The sequence below is a fragment of the Kogia breviceps genome, chromosome 15 (genome assembly GCF_026419965.1).
Source record: "Kogia breviceps isolate mKogBre1 chromosome 15, mKogBre1 haplotype 1, whole genome shotgun sequence".
Lineage (NCBI taxonomy): Eukaryota > Metazoa > Chordata > Mammalia > Artiodactyla > Physeteridae > Kogia > Kogia breviceps.
The window spans coordinates 81,625,948-81,651,513 of NC_081324.1; the positions used below are offsets into that span (position 1 = coordinate 81,625,948).

The window sequence follows — 25,566 nt, forward strand, 5'->3', positions numbered from 1 at the left end:
ATTGGTTGTAAGCGAGGTGGGCGGGTCGTCGAGGCGTCTGAGGAAGAGAGGGCGGCGGCGGTTGTGGTGACTGAGCGGAGCCCAGTGACAGGATGGTGAGGGCGGCAGCTGCGGCGACCGAGGCCTGCCTGTCGGTTGGGGTGCTGCGTCGTTGGGAGCCGCTGGGAGTCTCTGGGCGAGGGCTTAAGCGATCCCGGAGGCCGTGGCGGGCGTGGCCGGGGCCCAGGCCTGGGGACAGACAAGGGAGGAAAGAGAGCGGGCCCCTCTGGGTGCGACCAGCCCTGGCCTCGCAGCCCAGCCCCAGGAGCCACAGGACGTCCGAGGGGGGAAAGGGTCCCTTTCAGCTGCCGCTTCTATCACGTAGCCCCTCACGCCCGAGCCGGGGAAGGCTTTTGGGCCTGTGCCTCGAGCGTCCCAGAGAAAGGAGCACGGGAACTCCGCCGTTTCCAGACGTTTCCTTGCTCCTTTTACGCAAAAAGCACCTCCCGCTAGTAGGTAACCCACCGGTTACCACCCCCATGTGGCGAAAGCTGGCTTCTCGGAGGCAAAACGGGAAGAAGCAAGCACAATTCGCTACCCATTTTAGTTTGCTGTCCAGAGAAAGGGGATAAGAACTATCCCCTTCGCCCGTGAAATAACGTGCGGCTGCCATTTGAAATGTGGCAGTGGGCCCTGAAAAGGATTGGATTTAGCTTTTAGGGTTGCTGGAACCACTTCCTCAGGCTGCTGCGACCCTTTAGAGCAGGATTCCTTAATGGTTTTCGAACTCCTTGAAATGGTTTGGAAATTTTACGTTTTGGAACGTTTTTCTGGTGAAAGGGCCATTGTTGGGCCTCCCTGGTGGTGCAGTGGTTGAGAATCCGCCTGCCGATGCAGGGAACACGGGTTCGTGCCCCGGTCCGGGAGGATCCCACGTGCCGCGGAGCGGCTGGGCCCGTGAGCCGTGGCCACAGAGCCTGCGCGTCCGGAGCCTGCGCTCCGCAACGGGAGAGGCCACGACAGTGAGAGGCCCGCATACCAAAAAAAAAAAAAAAAAAAAAAAAAAAAGGGCCATTGTTGGCAGCAAGGAGTAGTTTGGGAAGCTTTACCTCATTCGTCCATCAGATTGCGCCAGATCATCCCCTCACCCCCAGTAGGTCGGTACCCCAAGACCTGCCTACGTGAAAACTTGGGAACTGCTGCCAGAGAGGGCTAATAGCGGTAATCAGATTTTCAAAGTGCCCTTGACCCCCTACAAAGTGAAGAACGGTTTTAAAAGGATTTCTGATTATCTTGGTATTTGTGTTGCTGAAAAGAGACTTCTCTCTCTGATGAACATCCATTGCGTTTTTAAGATGATCGTGATTGTGTGACCAGCAGCCTTTAAGGTGCCTTATAGACGTGACAGCCAAAGATTCATGGTCTCTGGTTCTTTAGCTTCTTTATGTATGTTAGAGATTTTAATCCCACTTTTGATTTTTGCTTCTAAACAGACTCCAGATTAGAGTAGTCCAGTTTACAGTAATTTTGAGACAGTTATCCCTGGGAGAAGATGAAATTACCTGACATGATTTCTATATTAATGTTTCTGAAGTTTTTTTGAGAGGTGAACACTTTTTCGGGGTAGTTGTACTGAAGTATCACTTTTTGTGTGAAATAGAACTGGGCAAAATTTAGAGTTAGTCGCTTCTTTTACAATTAAAAGCATTTTATTTGGCAAAAGAGTCCAGAAATGTTCAATATACAGTAGTATCCAGAGTCTATGGGCAGCAAATTCAAGTGTGGGGAAAGTCCAGATTTAGCTGGAGGAAGGTGTCTGCTTTTATCATCCAGTACATCCAATACTTGATAATGTATTCATAGTGCTGTGTTAGATCTTCTGTACAAAATGACCTAGCTACAGCATAATTTTCCAACTACTAGAATTTTAAACTTAGGATTAAAATCAATATACTTGAAGAATAATTAGTCCTAAAGGATCCAGAAAATGTTAGCTTTCATTTAAGCTATTGCTGATGAATTTTCCAAATTGTTTTATAAAATTCTAAACAGAACAGGAAACAAGACAACCGGTTGGGAGCCAAAGTGGCGAATGAGATTAGGAAAAGTAGAAAAAATTTTAAGTGTGTGTGTGTGTGAGAGAGAGAGAGAGAGAGAGATTTAATAGTACAGCAAGTGGTTCTTTTGGTATTGTTTTGAGCAAAGCTGATTTTTAACATTTTCTTTCATAACACTCAGAAATCATTAACAGTTGTTTGCATATTCATTCGATGAGTTTTTGTTCTTTTTTTGGTTTGTTTCTTTTCGTTGCTTTCTTTAACATTGGTCATGTTTCACCCTTTTTTTTTCATTCCCCTGTCTGCAATCAACTTCTTCATTCCACTAAGGCTGGGCACAGAGTAAGTTTCTTCTCTTAGCTCCTACTAACAGTGGTGGTTGGGTGCTGTTACTGGGATTTCACCCTTTTATGTCTATCAAATAGAAAGTAAGCAAATTCCTATGCTTTGATTAGGTTGGTTCTTTATTTGAATTTAACAAGACTGCCATTTCCAGGATCTTTTGCTGTCTTAAAAGACTCTGTAATCTATGTCTAACCTGAACTGTCCAAAGTGTGGAATTTGGGCAAAGACACTGCTCAAAGTATGGTATTTGTTATGTGACACTATTCCCCCTATAACTTAAAAAGCTGCAGGAAATCAAAGTCCTAGTAAGGATCCTTACTAATTTGAAATAGTTTCTGTGTGGCCATTCATAGTTATATCTTTAGACTGCTAATAGCCTAGGTACACTTGGGCATAATCCACAGTACATTATAGAATTTAGGTCATAGATCATTATAAAGTATCATGTCTTACTAATGTTCATTCTACCACATTCAGATTGAACAGCTCATTCATTATTAGGCCCAAACATTTTCAACCTGTTATAGACATATACCCTTAATTTATGAGTTTGAGGTTCTTTTTTTTTTAATATAGAAATCTATTTTTTTACCTTTTTCTCAAATGCCAGCTTCCCACATTAACTATGTACTTCAATCCATATCTGAAGGGATCCCCCTCTAAAGATGAAGATTGTTCTATCTCCAGGTACTTTTGTATTGATTATCACTGAGGGTGGAAACTATGTGGTGGTTTTTAGTTTTATAGATGTTTTGTCCACTAAGATCTGGATTGAAACAATATGTCATTGAGCAAATACCAGCTGAAACTACTCTTTGTAAAGAAGCTTATTTAATAATTTCTTTTAAAGTGAGCTAGTTTTGTAACCTTGTGTTACCTCAGTTACTTATGTGCTGATAACATTTCCTTTCCTTTGTAATCATTTTGATATTTGTTGCAAGATGAATCAAGCTTATTGTGGTAATAATTTTAATTTTACACATTTTGGTTTTGATTAATTTCAACTTACAAAGTCTGTAGTGGCCAAACTTTGCTATTTATCCTGTTTTAGATATTTAATGCTTTCTTTGGAAATATTAAAGAATAGTCATGCGTTCTTTAGAACCAGTTAAAGGGCATGTACATTTATGGATGGGATGTCTGTGTGGGAAAGCATCCTGTCATAGAATGAAGGTGCTTATACTGTCTGCAGCCATACCACCCTGAACGCGCCAGATCTTGTCTGAAGGTGCTTATACCAGTGGACATGGAGAAATTGATTCTCTTGTCCTTTGGAGGGCAAATACTATCTTTAAATGATCTTTTTGACATTATTGTGTTAAATGGTGTATATATGTCAAATCTTGAAATTTTAAAATTAAAAATCTGCAGGATTGAGGTTTTAAAATTCTTTTATATTTATATGCAGAATTTGTTTTTGTCATCTGAGATGGTTCCAACTCTAAACCACCTCCTGCTGAATTCATCACTTATTTAGTTGATCTCTCTCTTTTTTTAATGCTCTAATGCACATGAAAGATTGATTTGTTACTTTAAGTTTGGGAACTAAACTAAGGATACATAGGCAATTTAATCTAGACAAAAATATGACAGTCAGGATTTCTAATGATGAAGGAAAGAGAAGATAACAAAATATATTCAGAAGCACATGTTTGCCCTATTGAAACTCTTTGCAACATAGGCTGTTTTTATTCCTCTGCAATGTATAGTTAATATTTTAAGTAACAAATATTGTAAATTTTGGCTACTGTTCCTCCAAATGGTTGTCAGTCTAGTAAATTATAGAATTAACTTTTTTTCCTCTATCATTATAATTTTAACCATTCTTTTTATTAACATCCCTGGAATCAATGTATGATGTTTTACATTAAAACTGCAGAAATGGACTTCCCTGGTGGCGCAGTGGTTGGGAGTCCGCCTGCCGATGCAGGGGACAGGCGTTCGTGCCCCAGTCTGGGAAGATCCCACATGCCGCGGAGCGGCTGGGCCCGTGAGCCATGGCCGCTGAGCCTGCGCGTCCGGAGCCTGTGCTTCGCAATGGGAGAGGCCACAACAGTGAGAGGCCCGCGTAGCACACACACACAAAAAAACCCTGCAGAAATATGAATTACCATATCAAATTCCACAGGGCCCGGTAGTATATATTTCATTTTTTAATTTTTTTGAGTGTAATTTATAGGTCTCTAAATGAATCGCTTTAGAAAGCTTGATTTTATTCTTGATAAATAGAATGATTACCTGTATTGTGTGCACACCTATTTATGACCAAAATAAACTACGTGTATTTGTTTAAGTGGTCATGATAGGAACTGTGTGAATAACTTCTGCTCTTTTGGGTTCTAGAATCTCTGATTAGTTTAATTTAAAAGAGGACTTATGGGAGGAGAATATCTTGTTTTGAAATCATGTTTAACATTACACTTTTTCTCACCTTGACACTTTAAAGTTGGTGTTGGTATTAGGAGACCTGCACATCCCACACCGGTGCAACAGTTTGCCAGCTAAATTCAAAAAACTGCTGGTGCCAGGAAAGATTCAGCACATTCTCTGCACTGGAAACCTTTGTACCAAAGAGAGTTATGACTATCTCAAGACTCTGGCTGGTGATGTTCATATTGTGAGAGGAGACTTCGATGAGGTGATGTACTTCCCTTTCCCTTCCCAAATATTTCCTTTCCTTTTTTTTTTTTTCCTGTTGTGTTGATTATATATTAATTAAATATTTCCTTTTCTTGATTTATATATATATAAGGTTTATTTTTGAGACCAGAGTTTCTCAACTGTTAAGGTTTGTTTTGCTTTTCTAGTTTTCCAATGTAAAATTATTAGACATACCCCTCCCTTACAGTTTGAAAAGCACTGATTTTAGACTACTTAATAAACATATTACATACTTGTTCTAACTAAATTGGTATGGTTTTGTCACTATTTTTTGTAGTACTATCATTTAGTTTACAAAGTTTTTGTCAGGGACTTACCCCGCCGCCACCTCTGCTACCCTGTTCCAAGCTACTTATCACTTTACTGTGTTCCAGCTTCCTGACTCTATCCTTGCTCCCTCCACAGTTTATTCTCCATGTAGCAACCAAAGTGATCCTTTTTAGGTGAAGTAAGATTACATCACTTCTCTGCTGAAAACCGTGCCATGGCTCCCTATCTCAAAGGTTAACTATAAAACAGCCATGAGGGAGTTCTACACATTCTTTTTTAGGTTTTAATTTTTATTTATTTATGGCTGTGTTGGGTCTTCGTTTCTGTGCAAGGGCCTTCTCTAGTTGTGGCAGGCGGGGGCCACTCTTCATCGCGGTGCGCGGGCCTCTCACTATTGTGGCCTCTCTTGTTGCGGAGCACAGGCTCCAGATGCACAGGCTCAGTAATTGTGGCTCATGGGCCCAGTTGCTCCGCTTCATGTGGGATCTTCCCAGACCAGGGCTCGAACCCGTGTCCCCTGCATTGGCAGGCAGACTCCCAACCACTGCGCCACCAGGGAAGCCCCATGAGGGAGTTTTGGGGAGGGGATAGACTTTTCTATATCTTACTGTGGTAGTGCTTACACAACTGTATGCATTTGTCAAAACTCCTTGAATTGTACACCAAAAAGGGTAATTTTCCTGTACGTAAATTTTACCTCAATAAACCTAACTTAAAAAAAAATAAGGAGTTCTGGGGTTCCAACTTTGCCCATTAATTAGTAATGAGATTTTAGGCAAGTTACATCCTCTTTCTTAGTTCCCTACTACGTAAATATGATTGGAATAGATGATTTTTAAGACCCCTGACAGTGCTAACATTGTATGACCTAGCTTAATAAACCTGATTCTAGTATGAAAATTTTACTTTTTATTCCTGGGAATATAAGCTTTTTCATAAACTATTTAAATTCATTGGTGCTTTTTTTTTTTTTTGGTGTTAAGTTTGAATAAACTAGAGGTGGCATGAAAGTGAAAAGTGGGGTGGGGGGATGAGAAGGGAAGGGGCAAACATCTTGTTAATAATTCGAGTGTAGGTTTGTCATTTGTTAAAAATATATTAGGGGTTCTGTTTATGATATGCTGAAGATAGTTTCAGTAGCAAGAATTAAATTTTTTGCTTGACCCTGGAGCCATACTACCAGGGTTTGGATCTTGGCTCAAACACTTAATAACGTGTGCTCCTAGGCAAGTTATTTTAACCTCTCTGTGCCTCAGTTTCCTCATCCATAAAATGGGGGTCATAATAGAACCTACGTCTTAGGATTGTTTGTAATTATTACATAGGTTGATATTTATAAACTTCTTAGAATAGTGCCTGGTTCATACCAAGTGCTACATAAGTTTAACTATCATTATTATTTTAAACCATCTATGTAACTATTAAAGCCTGGGATATAATTTGAACATATCCTAGCTTACAGGTCGTATTCCTTGGATTCTTAAATAGAGGAAACAAATTTGGGGGAATTATCCTCTACAGAAAGCCGAAAAGAACTCATATTCTATAAAAATAAACTCAACAAAGGGATTGCATGATAAGTTCCAGTTTACCTGAAGTAAATTATGTTTTGAGCACCGTTGCAGCCTTAGAGATTGAGAAGAAATCAAATATTTAACAAAGATGTTGGTTGTGGAGCACTGTAGTAAAACACCCATATGAGACTGAATATTTAAGAAGGTTATTTTTTAAACCTCTATGTCTCTAAAATATTTGTTTTTCTTATGTCTATTTCATATTTTAGAATCTGAATTATCCAGAACAGAAAGTTGTAACTGTTGGGCAGTTCAAAATCGGTTTGATCCATGGACATCAAGTTATTCCATGGGGAGATATGGCCAGCTTAGCCCTGCTGCAGAGGCAGTTTGATGTGGATATTCTTATTTCAGGACACACACATAAATTTGAAGCATTTGAGCATGAAAATAAATTCTACATTAATCCAGGTTCTGCCACTGGAGCATATAATGCCTTGGAAACGTGAGTAGTATGCAATTTGGGAATTTGGGGGTTTCATAAAATTAATAATTGTACAAGTGACATTTCATAAAAGAGAAATGTGATTATTTAAATAATTATAGCCTTTTTGGCAATCTTCTATTGGTGATTATTCTTTTTAATATGTCTAACAACCAGATTTCTCCTTGAATCCAAATTGTCATCCTAAATTGAAATTTATAGTGCTACTGCTTTTTAGTACAAAACACTTACATTATTTATATTTTCTTCCAGAAACATTATTCCTTCATTTGTGTTGATGGATATCCAGGCTTCTACAGTTGTCACTTATGTGTATCAGCTAATTGGAGACGATGTGAAAGTAGAACGAATTGAATACAAAAAATCTTAAAGCGAGGCGTGTCCTGATGATGTTTCTGTTGGGCTTTTTTTTTTTTTTTTCACTCCCCTGTTCAACTCAAGTAATTAAATGTTTAAGAGCCACAAAACTGTATCACTTTTATAATATTTTGCAGTAAAATGGAATCTTGTCTTCTGTTAATACAATGTTCTAAGCTGCTTGTAAACTATAAGATTATATTTAGTTTAAGTATATGATTTCTATGAAAAAACATCCACCACACACAGTAAATGGTCACGTTAAGAAAAATTTATCCTTGTAAATATCTTCATAGTTGATATTTGGAACTTTACTACCAAATTAGTGCATGAGGAGAAAGAATCTAGATTTTCTTGTATACATTATTCTCCACTAATAAACAGTTACCTTTCATTTATACTTTCTTGATGAACTGTTTTAATTTTTAAAAATTATGAAAATAAGAGGCCAAATGAAACTGCAGACAAATGTTACAGTGATAAGGTAGATGAGATGACCTTTCAGAGCTCTTTCTTACAATGTTCTAGGTCATAATGTTGGACTCAGATTTTATTAACTAAATAGAATACCATATTGACATAGTAAATCATCAGTGATTCTTCAGACTGTTGCTTTTAAGTGCCCTATTCTTTATGTTTTAACAAAAAAATTTTTTTGAACACTACTGTTTAATTTGAAAAGATATGTGCACTCCAGTGTTCATAGCAACATTATTTACAGTTGCCAAGATATGAAAACAACCTAAGGGTCCATCAACAGAAGAGTGGATGTGTGTATATATACACACATACAAACATACATACATACACAGTGTAATATTACTCAGCCATAAAAAAGAGTGCAATTTTTCCATTTGCAACAATATGGATGGACTTGGAGGGTATTATGCTAAGTGAAATAAGTCAGAGCAAGACAAATTACTGTATGGTATCACTTATATGTGGACTCTAAAAAATAAACTAGTGAATATAACGAAAAGGAAACAGATGTAGAGAACAAACTAGTGGTTACCAGTGGGGAGAGGCAAGGTAGGGTAGAGGATCAAGAGGTACAAACTATTATGTATAAATAAATAAGCTACAAGGATATATTACACATCACAAAGAATATAGCCAATATTTTACAATAACTATAAATGGAGTATAACCTTTAAAAATTGTGAATCACTATGTTGTACACCTGCAACTTATATAATATTGTACATCAACTATACCTCGAAAGTTAAAATTTTAAAAAATAAAATTTTAAAACACTAATGTTCTAAAACATTTAGAAGGCAAGCACACTAGAGCAAAAATGTAATGTGAACAGTCCTTTCATTAATAGAACTATTCCCAACTTAAATCTAGTTTGAGAGTCCAAGTGTTTGGCAATTTTCATAAAATAGGGCAAATTGATGTTCCCATTTTTAAGTTGTGTTCAAGCAGATAATATTTATTGAGCAAGCCAGGATGTTACCTCTATCAAATGCTATTCTATATCAGGATATTCAGAGTTTTCCTCAGCCTGATCTGGAAAATATTTCCAGGATATTCTAATGTTGCTATTTTAGGACTTACTGTAAACAGAAAAAGAATTATACAATGTATTTGTCAGATTTAAAGAAGAATTCAGTTTTAGGTGACAAGAAGAATTTTAATTGTACCTAGCTAGGACTACACACATATATTTCACACAAATTTTATTACACAAATATCATTGGTACATGGAACTACATCAAACCATTTACATGATAGTAAACGTTTCTGAACAAACTAAAATTACTTAATGACAGTGGTGAATAACAGTACTATCCTAAATGTAGAGAGAGGACACAATTCACAATCCCTTCCCCCCCACCTTTGGCACATCACCAATACTCAATATTGTCAAGTTAGCATCAGATGTTCTCCCTGTTCTTCAATTGACATTGATTGCATACACTTATTTAGCAAATCGTCTTCCTTTTTTTCTTCATTCATGTATGATTCAGAATCATTTGTAGACACTGAAGGAAAAAAATAAAGAGTTTATAATGTCTGTTTTGGAAATAAAGTATTTCATCCTGAAAATTGAGATTTGTATACAAGAACAACCTTCAAAATGACCTGCTTTTTTAATAAGCCTTTGGCAAAAACAAATTGCAATTTTCAAAATTTAATTATCTCTCCCTCCCCCTAAATCTCTTATTTTAAAAAATAACCCAGTACTGTATTCTAGCCAAGTTATTGTATAGCAAATTCTCTGTTACTAAGTCCTATTTTCCCATTGCTTTTCAAAATCTTTTGACTGGGGGAAGTTATAGCTTCAGTATTCTCTATTTTCCTTAAGTTCCTTCTCATTTCTTTTCTCTTGGGGGACCATGGGGACTTTTCCTCTATCTGTGGTTTCCTCCAGCTGTTCTTTTTGGAACCAGACTTACCTTCTCCCCTGCCATTTCCCTCATTTCTTGGATAGGCATGGTATGGTATTTATAGCAGAGCTGGGTGGTGCTGTCATACAGCAGTGGGATATGGGTTCAGATGGCCTAAGTTCCCTGTTTCCTACCCACTTCCCTACTCACTGTGGTAGTAACTAGGAAATTATCTAACTTCCACTTAATCCTTTCCACTTTATCAATTCTGAGGAATATTTCTGAGTATTCAGTCTTTCTCTTGCCTTTTTCATTTTGTGATATTCTGTACTTGTGGTAGAAGGATCCTTGATGCTAATCCTTCCCAAATGTGGATTTGTCTGAGTTGCTCTGTAAAATTTTGATAATAATAATTGGTTTGTTTCCACTGGTTTGAATATTAAAACAAAATGGTATAGGTGATATAGCCCTTTGTTAACTATTTGATTCTATACAAAATATTGCTGTCTGGGGACTTCCCTGCTAGTCCAGTTGTTAAGACTCCACGCTTCCACTGCAGGGGGAATGAGTTCGATCGCTGATCGGGGAAATAAGATCCTGCATGCAGGAGTCCCTGAGCAGTGTGTTCTTTTAGATGAAAGCAGAAATCGATTTCATGTTTAGTTTTGTTTGGAGCAATATAAGCAAGTCATTGTAAATTTTTTAATGTCTTCTGCAACAAATGGAACTATATTGGGTTTAATATTTTTTAGCATGACATCTTTTAAAATGCATATATTAAGAATTCCACATTTACCTGATTGCATGAACAGTCTGCCTGGTTTTCTAAAAATCTTCAGTGACTTACATCTTGTTTTAGATGCATATCCAGTTTTTAAACTGTAAGAAAGAGAAGCATCTTAATTGGAACCAGCACAGTGAACAGCTGCCAAATGCATGTGGAAGACCATACAATTCTTTTTATTAAGCTGCCGGCGTCACCAAAGAGACCCTTTCAGACCCTGAATTCTCCCGTGATGTACTAACCCTGAGATGCAAAGCAAACGATTGTAGTGCAGGTTGAATAATCAGGCATCCTAATCTCTTTTTTCCTTTTTCCTTTTTTGTTTATAGTATTCCCCTGTGCATAAGCCACCATATGCTTCTCCTTTTGGAAGTGTTTTATTATTTTAAATTTGAGTGGGAATCCTTTAAAAGGGCAGTCTTCCATATCTTTAGCTGATCGAATTTTTTACAATTCCACAAAATTCTAAAAACAGTAGCATATCCCAGTCAGCTCAGTAAAGAGACTATAAGATAGCATTCTTTTGTGCTTTTTGTCCAACCTATTCTGAATTTAACAAAGTGAACATATTAGGGAACACAAGATTTAATGTCATTTAGCTCAAATAAAATTGAGGGGTACATTTTTCTCTTAAAGAGTAGGAAACAAACCCTTCTTTGTTTCTCACTGGTCGCCAGAGGGAATGCTGTATGATCATCTCGGGTGCAGATGCAGCTGCAATGTTAGAAGGCCCCAAGTCCTCTCTCTCCAGCTGGTGTCGCCATGTAGTGCAGGGGTAATGCTGCTTCTGTGAGTAACGAGAACTGAGGTGGCTCCTGTGATGAGTGAGGACACCTGTTGCACAAATCACCTCTGTTAGAACACCCTCTTGTTTCTTGTGAGAAGTAGTGAGAAACTACCTGGAGGTGCACCTGCCTGGTTTTTGTGAGCTGTGCTGGGTCACATGCATGTACTGCCTCTTCATTAACATCCTCAGATAGTTTGCATTATAGATCTTAGCAATACTGCACAGGTAACGCTTCTGGCCTAAGGTGAGGTCTGGATGCTAGAAGACAAAACAAGATTTATAGGCTGCATTGTAGAACAGAGGTTGGCAATATTCCATATCTGAAAGGATAGAATGTTCATCTGGCCAAAAAGTAAGAGAGAAAGAAATGGCCATTTAAATAGTACAAGTGACTGCCATTTCCACTCAAGTGATTCAGATGCCCATTGGGTTTGAGAAACACTGCCCTAGAAGAATAAAGAAAGTGTGAATCTGCTGTCTGTCAATGAGTCTTAGTTCCCATGTGCCTCTCAGTGAGTGTAGGCATCTTGCCTTCTGAATATGATGTTTGAGGTGGTACCTCAAAAGTGGTACCTAAAAGCAACACAATTACTCTAGTCTTAGAAACAGTCTTTTCTAGCACCAGAAGAATAACTCTCGGTGTTGGACAGACTGAGGGTAGTCTGTTGGTCTCTCATATAAGTAATTTTTTTTGTTGGCCATGCCTAGAGGCATGTGGGATCTTAGTTCGTGACCTGGGATCAAACCCGTGCCCCCTGCAGTGGAAGTGTGGCATCTTAATCACTGGACCACCAGGGAAGTCCTAGTCATAGAAGTAATTTTGACTAAGATTTTCACTGTACTTGCTGATTTTAGAAGTTAACACTCACCTAAAATGCAAGGCTCCACTATATATGCATGTGTATATACATACAAACACAAGATTTACTGAACTGAATAGATAATAAATCCAGAGAAAATTTTAAATGTTGGTCAGAAATAACTTATCAGTTTGCACAGATCTTTAGTAACCCTAATTTACATTGCTCTAGAGAGGGTACTTCTGCCAGCTATGATCTTTAATGGGTAATACAGGTCAACAGTTATGAAGTGTTTATTGCCATTTTCTTTACTTGCTTGCTTTTAATTTTGTAGTCCTTGAGCAAAATCTTTATGAGGTTGGGTTTCTGTCTCTAGAGTGGAACTTTCCTCAAGCATCTTTGTGCTTGGCACTGAGCTTCCTGAGTAAAGGTACATTAGATCCAAAGTATCGTAAAACCCTGAAAGAACTCTTATGATAGGGAATCTATAATGATAAAATCCTTGCATTCACTCATAAGTTTACCCAGCAGATATTTATGGACTCCTAGGCAATGTGCTGGGTGTACTTGTCTTCTACAGTGCCTTACCCTCTAACTAGCTTATCTTCAATAAAAAGTTCAGCTCTGAATACAAAGACTATTGGTATTTAAATAAAGTATTGGTATTTGGTTAGCATACCTTTAGAAAGGATGTCTCTGTCATTGACTTAGGGATGTGACTTGTTTGAACTTGAGGTGTTTTCCATAACTCTTGCAGCTTGGTTATGTGTGAGTTCATTTTGTGTCCATCTTTGAATCTGTCTGTAGGCAAGGAATTATGTGAATTTCATGAGCAAAGATCAGTCTAACAAATTAATTATTAAGATCCATCTATTTACATGTGTCATTGATTATCCTGGAATACCAGTATGAGTCAGACTGTTAAATCTGAAGAGACATTATGACATGCCATTTGGTTTTAGAGCACACAAAAATCTAAGATATTTATAAGTATTTATATAATGATATATAATGATTACATATGGACAAAATTATTTTGAACTCAGCTGAGATGCAAAATGTTGACAGTAACTTATTTCTTTAGTTTATTTTATGTCAGACCATACTAAACAGGAATATACATGCAGGATTTGGGCTTTAAAGATTTTCAAAAATATTTTATCATTCATTTGCCTTCAGTATATAGTTTTGAAATTCTATTCTGCATTAGACTCAAGATAGAATAACACACATTTTATCCCTTTAATGAGGCAGTGTTAAAATGAAGAGCTTTAGGGACCTCCCTGGTGGCTCAGGGGTTAAGAATCTGCCTGCCAATGCAGGGAACACGGGTTTAATCCCTGGTCCAGGAAGATGCCACCTGCCGTGGAGCAGCTAACCCCATGCACCAGAACTACTGAGCCTGTGCTCTAGAGCCTGCAAGCCACAACTACTGAGCCTGTGCGCCTAGAGCCCGTGCTCCGCAACTAGAGAAGCCATCGCAGTGAGAAGCCCACGCACGGCAGGAAAAAGTAGCCCCTGCTCTCTGCAACTAGAGAAAGCGCGCGCACAGCAACAAAGACCCAACGCAGCCATAAATAAATTAATAATAATTTTTTTAAAAAGAGAAACTGCCATCAAGGTGGTTTCATCTTCTAAAAAAAAAAAATAATAATAATAATAATAGTTAAACGCAACAAACAACCCAATTGAAAATCGGCAAAGGGCTTGAATAGACTTTGGATGTCTCCAAAGAAGATATACAAATGGCTAATAAACACATGAAAAGATGCTCACTACCACTAATGATTAGGGAAATGCAAATCAAAATCACAATGAGATATCACTTCATATCCATAAGGATGACTATCATCAAAAAAACAGAAAACAAGTGTTAGCTGGGATGTGGAGAAATTGGACCCCTGCGCACTGCTGGTGGGAATATATTAAATAAAATGATGCAGCTGCTGTGGAAATAGTATGGCGGTTCCTCAAAAAAAGCAAACAGAATTGCCATATGATTCAGCAATTCCACTTTAAAACCACCACATGTATATAAAATAAATAGTGATATATATGTCTATGCACACAGATATGTGTGTTTTTCCTAGGTAACTGTAAGGACTATAAATTTTCCAAGGAAAAGCAAAGTGAATTCAGGTTTATATATCATTGAATTGAAATTGCTCCCCTCAAAAAATTAGTGAGAGGTCTTGGGGGCCTGTCTTAACCTCTTACCTCAGCAGCTCTATCCTTTATTTCAAGTGAGAGGAAAATAGCAGCATTGAGAAATATCTTATGTTCATTGAAGTTGAACAATTTAGAATTTTTTCCTTCAACCTGTGTATAAACCCCAGGTTGTGTTCTGACCTTTTCAACCAACATCAGTTATAAACACAGTTCTTTTCAGATTCACTGCAATTTTGAAGTACTCTTTTGATGCGAGATATCTTAACAGGAGACAAAGAACCTGCTGGATTGTTGTTTAAAAATCTTAAAGAGTGGGTTTACCAAGGATGCTAATGAAGACTTTTTAAAATTCCATTGTGTGAGTAGTTATAGCAAAACTGGCTTCTCTGAGCCCTATTATTGATACATATTATCTGCTTTATATGCTCTACTCACCAATATCTTTGGAATTCTGGTAATAATATCCAGCTGATCTGTTTAAAAAAAAGGATGTAAATAATATTTAATAACTGACAGCTTTATAAGCATTAAAGAAAGTATTTTAAATGAAAAAAGGACAGTATTGCAGATGCTTTTTACTTTTCATGTTTCCATCAGATAATGTCTTGCAAATCTTCTCCTGTAATTCTGGTTATAACCTAATGACTCCAGGCTTCTTCAAAGTGGGTTATCTGAGATTTTTACCATTCTGTAAAGGATTTACTTTAAGCCAGATTTGGCTTTACTTTTATAGCCACCTAAGCTAATTCCTACACCGAGCTCAATAAAGTTGTTTGGGCTTCTGTGCTATCCATGATATTTTCTTTCTTTATTTTTAATAAAGTAATTTATTGTATATAATTTAAGGTGAACTGGAACTGATAAGTTGGTCTGGAATGTTTCTAATTTTGTACAAGTTCATTTTTTCTTTTCTCAAATTGACAAACACTCCCCCTTTCCTCTTCCTGCAATTTATTCAATGACCAAGAATTCATTGATCCCTTGGGATACTACGATCCAGAACTTTGCCAAGCGCTGTGACGAACAGAAAAGAAACACACAACCCCATCCTATCTTTAGAAGTCCTCAATCCACAAATACATTTATTTTTTTAAAAAGATGGTCATGGGTGCAGCAGGAGCCATGACGAGGAACACTGGGCAATTCTCACTGTTAGGAAATAACTCATGCAAGGGATGAGGAGGTACTGCCCCCAGCAGTAACTTCAGCAACTAATTGTCTTCAGCATCCAGGAAATAATAGTAAAAACCTGCTCAAAATGAAATGGATTTATGAAAAAGGAACTACTGAGTGAAGAAAATGTTAAAAATCAAGGTGTCTCTAAGATTCAGAGTCATCTGTCTCTTTACAGATTATGAATCCCAATTTGACATAAACGTGGCTAATGTCACATACAGGGAAATGATTTGACTTGGAAGCGCTTCTTTGAACCTCTGTTCCCTTGGTGCCCCCCAAACCCCCAACCCCACCCCGCCAACCCCTTTTTTGTAGAAGTACGTTGACCAGACCGCAAAATTTCCAGCAGATTTCGTAGCGCCCCCTGGGGCAGAAGAGGCACCCAGGCGACTGTCGCAGTCACCGCGTTTAGTCAGTCATTGCACCAACCCTCCTCCTAAGCTTCCCTCAGAAGCCCTTCCCCTAAACTGAGTCGGCTTCCATATTTCCCATCGCGGCCACAACAAAGGTTCTCTCTTCCTCTCACTTCAGTACATTGGGAACCAGTCTACTGGAGCAGCCTTCTCCTACCCCGTCCTCTACCCGGGGATCACGACCCGGGGCTGATCGCCATCTTCCCAAACCCCTCAGGTCCCCGCAGCCTCACCCGCCGCCGCCACCCTCGGCCCTGGCCACTGTGGGCGGCTCTGTGGAAGAACTGCACTCCGTCCACTCGGACACTGGACCCTGGCCGGGCATCTCCTCCCGGGTGCCCTGACCGCGAGCTATGTGCGAGAGAAGCTTTCCCCTTTCCCCTCCCCTGTCAGCACGCGTGCGTCAGGCAGGGCGATACTGGGGATGAAGAGGCAGACGCCGGATTCTAGCCGCCTCCGATGAAGTCCGGACACTGCCCGAACAGCTTCGGGAGAGCGGGGAGGGCAGATCCACGATCCTGGAGTTAAGTTGGGGGAGGGGCGGGAGTCCTTTAGTTGATTGAGCATTTGTACGTTTGCATCTTTTTGTGGAAGGGATGCATCACGGAAAGGAAGTATATCTTCCCTCTAAAACGGAAGGTGCCTTCCACCTCAGTATCCAGATCCTCTGCAAATTTGTAAATCTCGAGGGTCACCATATAGGTCAAACATCAGTACGCAAATAAAGGACCAAAGCACGCGGCTGAGGGATGCAGAGTGTTACGGTTGTCCGTTATCAACAAGGAAACCAGACCTCGCCAGAATCCCAACCGTCTTTTTCAGCCAACTACTTCTGCGCACGCGCAAAACCTCCCCGTGCTTTTCGCAAAACGCGTTTCACATGGGATTTGGCCTTCGGGACACTCCTTAGTCAGAGGCGTGGCAGAACTGAAGACGCAAAAGGAATTTGGACTGCGATTGGTTTGTAGTCGTGTTCCGGGAACTCAGTGGGCGTCGCGCGAAGGCTGAAGGGATCGTCGTGGTGGTGCTCTGGGTCTCAGCGGCGGGAGGTGTCAGGAACCGGGGGAGCAAGCATGCCTCGGTATGCGCAGCTGGTCATGGGCCCCGCAGGGAGCGGGAAGGTGAGGCTTTGGCAGGAGAAGGAGAGAAATGTCGAAGATTATGGGAGGCCGGGAGGTTCGGGTCCTGAGGGAGGGGCTGGCGGTTGTGTGTATTGGGGACCTTGAGACCCTGGGCCTCTCGCTTCTTCAGCCTGGGCTTCAGTGTCCCTTTTGTTGTTGTTTTGAAAGGAGATTGATGATAGTTGCTAATATTTATTGCGTACTGAAGCCCCCAGATACTGCCCCAGGTATTGCGTACTTAAGCCCCAGATCCTTGCCTGTTAAGGAAAAAAAACTTATTTCTTTAACAATCCTGTGAGTTAAGTCCTGTTACTCCCATTTTGCCGGTAAGGAAAATGAGACACAGAAAGGTTAAGTTTTTGCTCAGGGTCACACAACTAGTAAGTGATGGCTGGAATTTGAATCCAGTTTTGTCTAACTCCAGAATTTGTCCCCTGTCTTTAACCCAGGAGGTTAAGGTGGGTTCTCGTTAATCACTGCTTCTCAGAGATTGAGACGTGGACTTCTGGAATTTGAGGAGACTTTAGGAGGTACATGGGCCTGACATTAATGAACATTGAATCGTGTATTGAGAAAGTTGCTCCCTTTTCAGTTTTCTTTCATTTTGCATTGAGGTGAAATCATCAGTTTGGTGCTAGCGAATCTTCAACACTTCTTTAATTCTCAAGTCGTTTTGGAGAGCAGATCTTAGACTCAGAGGTTTTGGCAGGCAATTATATTTAGCTAGAACTGAAAAACTTTTGTTAAAGTTGTATATAATTTTATGGTTACTTTCACGTTATGGCAAGTATAACTGGTTTTCTGGTTAGAGATACAGGTTTTTCTTGTAAACAACTATTAAGGGAATCCTATTAGTGGCACTCAAATATGGTAGAAATTGTGACGATATTGATCAAATAACAAGAGTGTGGGAAACACTGGAGTCTGTGGAGGTGTTGTGTGGCTTCAGTTTTTAAATTGACAAACACGTTGCTCTGATGCTTGGCCTACTCTGGGTGCAGGAGATACACATGCGACTATGATATGGCCCTTGCTTACCTGAAACCAGTAGTCTATTTGGGAATACTTATAGGTGACTAGTTACTTAAAATACAGTGTGATGCATAGAGAGGACCTCCTAGGCAGAGAGAAGTGTGTGTAAAGTCACTGAGGAGAAAGATAAAAGCATGATAGAGGTTATTTCTATATTCTAGATTAATTTTCAGACTGATTGTGTTAGATAAGTATCTTTCGATAAACTTTTGATGCTTGCTACCAGAAGTACTCACTGGACATGTTCTTTGTGTCAAGCATTGTTCTGGGCCCTGGGGATTGTGTAGTGACTAAAACACACACAAAAAAAATTCTGTGCACTTGTGGAGTTTATTCAAACATATGAGTCAATTAGAAATAATTATCAAGCATTTATTATGTACCAGGTACTCTTATAGTCCCTGGGCGTATACAACTGAATAAGACACATCCCTGCCTTTATTTATTTACTTACTTATTTTATGGCCTCGCTGTTAGATTTGCTGGATCTTAGTTCCCTGACCAGGGATCAAACCTGGGCCCTGGCAGTGAAGGCGCCAAATCCTAACCACTGGACCGCCTGGGAATTCCCAACACATTCCTGCCTTTTTTTTTTTTTTTTAAGTATTTATTTGTTTATTTGGCTGTGCCAGGTCTTAGTTGCAGCACTTGGGATCTTCGTTGAGGCGAGTGGGATCTTTAGTTGCAGCATGCGGGCTCTTAGTTGTAACATGTGGGATCTAGTTCCCTGACCAGGGATCGAACCCGGTCCCCATGCATTGGGAGTATGGAGTCTTAGCCATTGGACCACCAGGGAAGTTCCCACATCCCTGCCTTTAAATAGAGGGTGGGAGAGACTGACAAGTAGCCTAGAGATTTTAACATAGTACATGAGGGATAAAAAATTTTCTAAACCCAAAGTTGTAAATTGATAGTGCACTTCCAGGCTATTTACTGGCCTGATATTCTCTCATCTTGGAATGTTACTCCCCTGGCTTGGCAAGCACACTTCTGTCTCTCAGCTCAGATAGTCCCTTCTCAGAGACATCGTCCCTGACCACCCCACCTAAGCTTTGTTTGGACTGTACCAATCCTAGTGGAGACACCTTGTGTCGGGTGCTGCACTGTGTAATCAGAAATCTTCCCTTTAAATTCCACTTGTTGCACGTTAGAGCAGTAAGGAGTGTTGGTGATCATGGAGGCCATTCCAGTTAGAGACAAGAAAATTGAGGGACAGAATGGAAAAGCACCCTCCCCAGAGTTACCCATGAGTCCGAGCCAGGTCTGGATCTGCAGCCCAGTCAGGTGTCCTGACTCCCAGCCCAGTGCCTTTTCCCTCTCTTCAGTCAGCTTCTTGGTCAATGAAGGAATAGTTTTGGCTTTAGTAGACACTGCCTAAAGGGTGTGGAGAGTCCTTCTGGAGGTGTAGAGGGTAAGCACTACACTGCTTATTGCTCTAACCCCTCATGCTTTGTGACATTACAGAGCACCTATTGTGCCACCATTGTCCAACACTGTGAAGCCCTCAATCGGTCTGTCCAAGTTGTGAACCTAGATCCTGCAGCAGAACATTTCAACTACTCCGTGATGGCTGGTAAGTCCTGAGCAGAGCCTTCCCCCTCCTTCAGGAAAAATAGGGGAGTAGGGAGGCAGTAGTGAGCACTGGCTGCTCAACACAGAAGCTGAAAATTAATACAGTCTGGTCCCCTGGTTTTGTGGTGAACAACATGAGGCTGAATGTCATTTGGTGACATCAGCTCATGTTGATGTATGTGACAGTATCCTTTCTTAGTCTCTGATGTAAGAATTAAAAGTGAGTAGACTGTTTCATCACCACCCTTCCCTTTTGTTTCTTTCATGTTTGATCATGTTTGGTAAATCTGTTTTACTGCTGATCATACTATAAGTGAACAACCTAAATGTTTTGTTTTGTCTTTTAAGTCTTTTAATTTATTCATTCAATTGTGTGTTGAACACCGACTTTATGCCAGGCACCAGGGTTATAGCAGAGGAGAAGACAGATACTATCCCTACCTTTGTGGACCTTTTAGCAAGGGAGATAAGCAAAATGAAAAACATGTTACAGATTGTGATAAGGACTGCTTTAGGCTGATGAGAAGGAATAACTGGGGGAGGTTGCTTTAGGGACGATGTCTCTGAGAAGGAGGTATTTGGGCCTAGACCTGAAGATGGTAATGTACTCACCAAGTTGGCGAAAGGCTTTCCAAGATGGAAGAATATCAAGGTCAGTATATAAGGGAGAGATGGGAAAGGGCTTGGTGTGTTCCAGAAAAAGCGAAGATGCTGATGAGCTGGGGCATAAGGAGTGAAGGAAAGAGATGGGTAGGAGCTAGTTGGACATGAGAAGTATGGGTTTTTTCCTGTTTTTTACCCTGTTTAGTCTGTTTGGGCCACTGTAACAAAATACCAGACTGGGTGGCTTATAAACAACTGAAATGGATTTCTCACAGTTCTGGAGGCTGGAAGTCCAAGATTAGGGTGCTGCCAGCATGGTCAGATTCTGGCGAAGGCCCTCTTCCCAGTTGTAGACTGCTGACTTCTCACTGTTTCCTCACATGATGGAAGGGGGAGAGGGAGCTCTATGGGACCTCTTTTATAAAAGCACTAATCCCATTCACCTCCCCAAAGCCCCACCTACTAATATCATCATCCTGGGCATTAGGTTTTCAACATATGAGTTTTGGAGGGACACAAATACTCAATTTATAAGGGACTTCGCTGGCAGTCCAGTGGTTAGGACTCTGCGCTTCCATTGCAGGGGGCATGGGTTCGATCCCTGGTCGAGGAACTAAGATCCCGCAAGCTGTGTGCGGCACAGCCACCCCCCACCCCCCCAAAAAAAATCCTCAATTTATAGCACCTTTCAACAGTGGAATGCCATTAGAGGGTTTCCAGCAGGGGGAGAGGATTGACATCTGATTTACGGTTTTCTTTTTTTTTTTTGGTGGAGAGGTTGTTTGTTTTTTTAATATTTATTTATTTATTTGGTTGTGGCAAGTCTTAGTTGTGGCAGGCGGGCTCCTTAGTTACGACAAGAGGGCTCCTTAGTTGCGGCTTGTGAGCTCCTTAGTTGCGGCTCACTGGCTTCTTGGTTGTGGCACATGGGTTCTTTAGTTGCGGCCTGAGGGCTCCTTAGTTGTGGCATGCGAACTCTCACTTGCAGCATGCATGTGGGATATAGTTCCCAGACCAGGGGTCAAACCTGGGCCCCCTGCATTGGGAGCGTGAAGTCTTAACCACTTTGCCACCAGGGAAGTCCCTGATTTATGTTTTTAAAAATAACTGGCTCTCAGATGAAAAATGGACTCTGGAGGGTCAAGAGTAGAAGCAGGGACCAGCAGTGAGGCTATTACAGTTGTCTAGGTGGCTTGGACTAGGGTGATCATGGTGGAGATACAAAGGAGCAGACAGATATGGTATATATTTTGCAAGTACAATTAGCAGCATTTTGTGGGAGATTGAACTAGAAGGGTGTAGGAAAGGGAGAGATCAAGGGTCACTCTTAGGTTTCTGACTTGAGCTGTTGAGTGCATGATATTGTTTACTGAGGAGGAAGACATAACGGTTTAAGTTTGAGGCAGTTCTCTTTGTACTTGCTAAGTTTGAAATGTCTGATAGCTATCTAAGAGGTGATACCACGAAGGCATTCAGGGACTTCCCTGGTGGCGCAGTGGTTGGGAATCCGCCTGCCAATGCAGGGGACACGGATTCGAGCCCTGGTCCGGGAAGATCCCACATACTGCGGAACAACTAAGCTCCTGCGCCACAACTACTTAGCCTGCGCTCTAGAGCCCGTGAGCCACAACTACTGAGCCTGCATGCCACAACTACTGAAGCCGACAAGCCTAGAGACCGTGCTCCGCAACAAAGAGAAGCCTCCGCAATGAGAAGCCCATGCACCGCAATGAAGAGTAGCCCCTGCTCTCCACAACTAGAGAAAGCCTGTGGGCAGCAACGAAGACTCAATGCAGCCAGCAGCCAAACATAAATAATTAATTAATTTTTTTAAAAAGGCATTCGGTCGTAATATTCTGGGATTCAAGACGAGGTCTGGCCTGGAGGTGTAAATTTGAGGGTCAACAGCGTATAGTTAGAACATAAAGCCACAGAACTGGATGAGATCACATTGGGAGGGAGTATGATTAGAGAAAAGGAGCCAAGACCAAGCCTTGAAGGCGTCTCATCTTCAGGGGTCTGGTAGAGGAGGTGGGGTCAGTGAGGTAGGAAAAACGTCAGGAAAATGTAGCATCAAAGAAGCCAGGAGGGGACTTCCCTGGTGGCGCAGTGGTTAAGAATCCACCTGCCAGTGCAGGGGACATGGGTTCGAACCCTGGTCCAGGAAGATCCCACATGCTGCGGAGCAAGTGAGCTCATGCACCACAGCTACTGAGCCTGCGCTCTAGAGCCCGTGCTCTGCAACAAGAGAAGCCACTGCAATGAGAAGCCTGTGCACCGCAATGAAGAGTAGTCCCCGCTCACCACAACTAGAGAAAGCCTGCACGCAGCAACGAAGACCCAACACAGCCAAAAATAAATAAGTAAATAAATAAATCTATTTTTAAAAAGCCAGGAGAAGAGACTGTTTCACAAAAGAGCTGGTGCCTGGTTATGTCAGATGCAGCTGGGAAGTTGTACAAGAAGAGGACATAGGAGTGGCTGTGAGATTTGGGAATGTGGAAGTGTTGGCAACTTTGGTGATTTCAGTGGGATGGTAGGGATGGAGGCCAGGTTGGAGTGGTTTGAAGAGTGAACTGAGGTGATGCCATGTAGATGCTGAGCGGAGATGACTTGCTGAGGAAGTTTTGCTGTGAAAGAAGCAGAGAAGTGGGACTGTAACTGGAGGGGTATGTGAGGGTCAAGGGAGATTTTAAGGTTGAAGGTGGTAACTGGAACAGAATTGTATGCTGAAGAGAATGATCCAATAGAAAGAAAGAAACTGAAGATGCCAGAGAGGGGCAATGACTGCAAGGTTGATTGCGAGAGTGAGAAAGGGGAGGGGCTCCCAAACAGGTGGAGGGTTTTGCCTTTGCCAAGAGTTGGGGGGGTTCTTCCATTGTAGCCGGAAGGAAGCCAAGGTGGAAGGCACCATGTAATATTGGTGGTGGGAATGTGGGAAATTCTCTTTTGTTGACTTCTGGTTTCTGTGAATGTCATGTGTGGTCATAAGCTGAGGGTGGCTGGAAGTGGGTGTGGGTAGGGTGAGGGAGGCAGGTTGAAAAGAGAGGAAGAGGTATGAAACAGTCATCTTCCTTGAGAAAAAGCATTGCATTGCTTTGGGATCATTTGGTTGCTTTCAACAGAGAGCACTCAAGCTAGCTTATGTAAAAGGATTTTTTAGAAGGAATTGGGGGACTTCTCACAAAACCCAAGAGCAAGCAAGGCTTTATGAGAGACTAGAACCCCAAACATAAAAACTAACAGGAATCTAGGCTGGCTTTCTGTCTCTTTTTGTCTGTCTTACAGACCAGCCTTCTCTGCTTCGGGATGCACATGGCAGCCAACAAAAATCCCCCCACCCCATGTTCACATCACTTTCTGGTCCAAGTGCCTTACTGACTAGTGTCCTTGAGTCATCATTTTAGAAGGCCCTAACTTTGAGCAGATGTATCCCTGGGAAAGTGCATAGGAAGACATCATCCATATAAATGTGGCTGTGAGTGAACCACGATTGTAGGTTTGAACACAAGAGTACTGATTTCCAAAAATTTGTAATAGAAGAGAACCATGTGTATACCAGAATGTTTAAGCTCCTGCTCTAGGTGATTTAGCTGCATTATCTCATATAGTCCTCATCCTTCTACCCCAGGATATATGATTTGTCCCCACTCTTATACATAAGGAAAGTGAGGCACAGGGAAGTTAAGTAGCTTCCCTAGGGCGATGATATTAAGAAGTGGTAATTGGTTTTCTTTGTATGGTTTTGTTTTACTTGCTTAAGAATAGGTGGTGTATATTCACATTGTTCAAATTGCAAAAGGTACAGAAGAGTAAGTATGCAGGAAACCATCTTCCTCCCAGCTCCGTTTCCTGGCAGGTGGCTACCCTCCCTTGAGGCAGCCAGTGTTGCTAGTTTCTGGGGTATCTTTCCATAGTCTGTGCATGTAAAATAAAATATGTATATTTGTATATATTGTAAATTTTTTTCTTTTTTTCTTTTTTTTTTTTTTAAACACAAATGATGGCATTCTAACACAGAGTTCTGCACCTTGCATTTTTCAGTGAACAGTATACCTGGAAGATTATATCACCTCAGTTCTTAAAGAGCTTCTCCTTTTTATGGTTGGATAGGATTTCATTGTCTAGCTGTACAAAAATGTATTTAATTTGTTATCATGGGCGCTGCTACAGTGAATAACCATGTACAGAAGTAATTTCATGCATGTGAGATTTTATATAATTGTTAATTATCACCAGTGAGGATAATGCTCTTGTATTCTGGGCCCTCTCTGTGGTTTCAGACATCCGGGAATTGATTGAGGTGGATGATGTGATGGAGGACAGTACTCTGCAGTTCGGTCCCAATGGAGGATTGGTATTTTGCATGGAATACTTTGCCAATAATTTCGATTGGCTAGAGGACTGTCTCGGCCATGTAGAGGATGACTACATCCTTTTTGACTGTCCAGGTAAGTCAGCCCTCTGAATGTATCATTTTTCTTGAAGTCGTGCTCATTCTGTCCTCAGTGGAGAAAGTGGAGTGAGCATTCGTAGCTCTAAATAAACCCTGCTGCGGTAAGGTACAACTCGCTTACTCATTGGCTTATATTAATTCATTGAGTTTACTGAGTGCTTATTTTGTACACTGGAAATACCTAGAAAGCAAGGTAGCCATGGTCTCTGCCCTCATGGAGCCCACAGGCAAGTGGGAGTGCTCGGCAGTATAAACAAAAATCACCCAAATGGACTTCCCTGGTGGCGCAGTGGTTAAGAATCCGCCTGCCGATTCAGGGGACACAGGTTCGAGCCTTGGTCTAGGAAGATCCCTCCCACATGCCGCGGAGCAACTAAGCCCATGTGCCACAACTACTGAGCCTGCACTCTAGAACCCGCGAGCCACAACTACTGAGCCCATGTGCCACAACTACTGAGCCCGCGTGCCTATAGCCTGTGCTCAGCAACAAGAGAAGCCACTGCAGTGAGAAGTCCACACACCACAACAGAGAGTAGCCCCTGCTCGCCACAACTAGAGAAAGCCCACCCCCGCACAGCAATGAAGACCCAATGCAGCCATAAATAAATACATACATACATAAATACATAAAT

General features: G+C 41.0%; 3 protein-coding genes across 5 annotated transcripts in view; 2 read left to right on the forward strand and 1 right to left on the reverse strand.

Annotated features, from left to right (window-relative positions):
* VPS29 (VPS29 retromer complex component) lies at nt 1-8,088 on the forward strand. Of its 2 annotated transcripts, none has more exons than XM_067016049.1 (4): nt 1-107; nt 4,828-5,019; nt 7,096-7,331; nt 7,584-8,088. In XM_067016049.1, exons 1-4 carry the CDS (start codon nt 93-95, stop codon nt 7,699-7,701), a joined length of 561 nt encoding a protein of 186 aa, XP_066872150.1. In that variant the 5' UTR covers nt 1-92; the 3' UTR covers nt 7,702-8,088. The 2 variants fall into 2 exon arrangements, with proteins under 2 accessions (XP_066872150.1, XP_058895594.1); XM_059039611.2 differs by having other exon boundaries at nt 8-95.
* On the reverse strand, nt 7,936-16,570 carry FAM216A (family with sequence similarity 216 member A). Its single transcript, XM_067016048.1, has 7 exons — nt 16,384-16,570; nt 14,997-15,034; nt 13,072-13,193; nt 11,721-11,850; nt 11,456-11,639; nt 10,818-10,900; nt 7,936-9,676 (listed from the first exon to the last, which is right to left on the reverse strand). The coding sequence occupies exons 1-7, from the start codon at nt 16,473-16,475 to the stop codon at nt 9,558-9,560; spliced, it is 768 nt and encodes a 255-aa protein (XP_066872149.1). The 5' UTR covers nt 16,476-16,570; the 3' UTR covers nt 7,936-9,557.
* The window catches only part of GPN3 (GPN-loop GTPase 3), a 13,579-nt gene continuing 4,156 nt past the window's right edge, over nt 16,144-25,566 (forward strand). Inside the window, exons 1-3 of one of the 2 annotated variants that reach the window (XM_059039601.2) lie at nt 16,144-17,271; nt 19,768-19,876; nt 24,762-24,929. In XM_059039601.2, coding sequence (XP_058895584.1) covers nt 17,224-17,271; nt 19,768-19,876; nt 24,762-24,929 — 325 coding nt within the window. In that variant the 5' untranslated portion in view covers nt 16,144-17,223. The remainder of the gene's footprint in view (nt 17,272-19,767; nt 19,877-24,761; nt 24,930-25,566) is intronic. The other variant, XM_067016047.1, reaches the window with a different exon arrangement.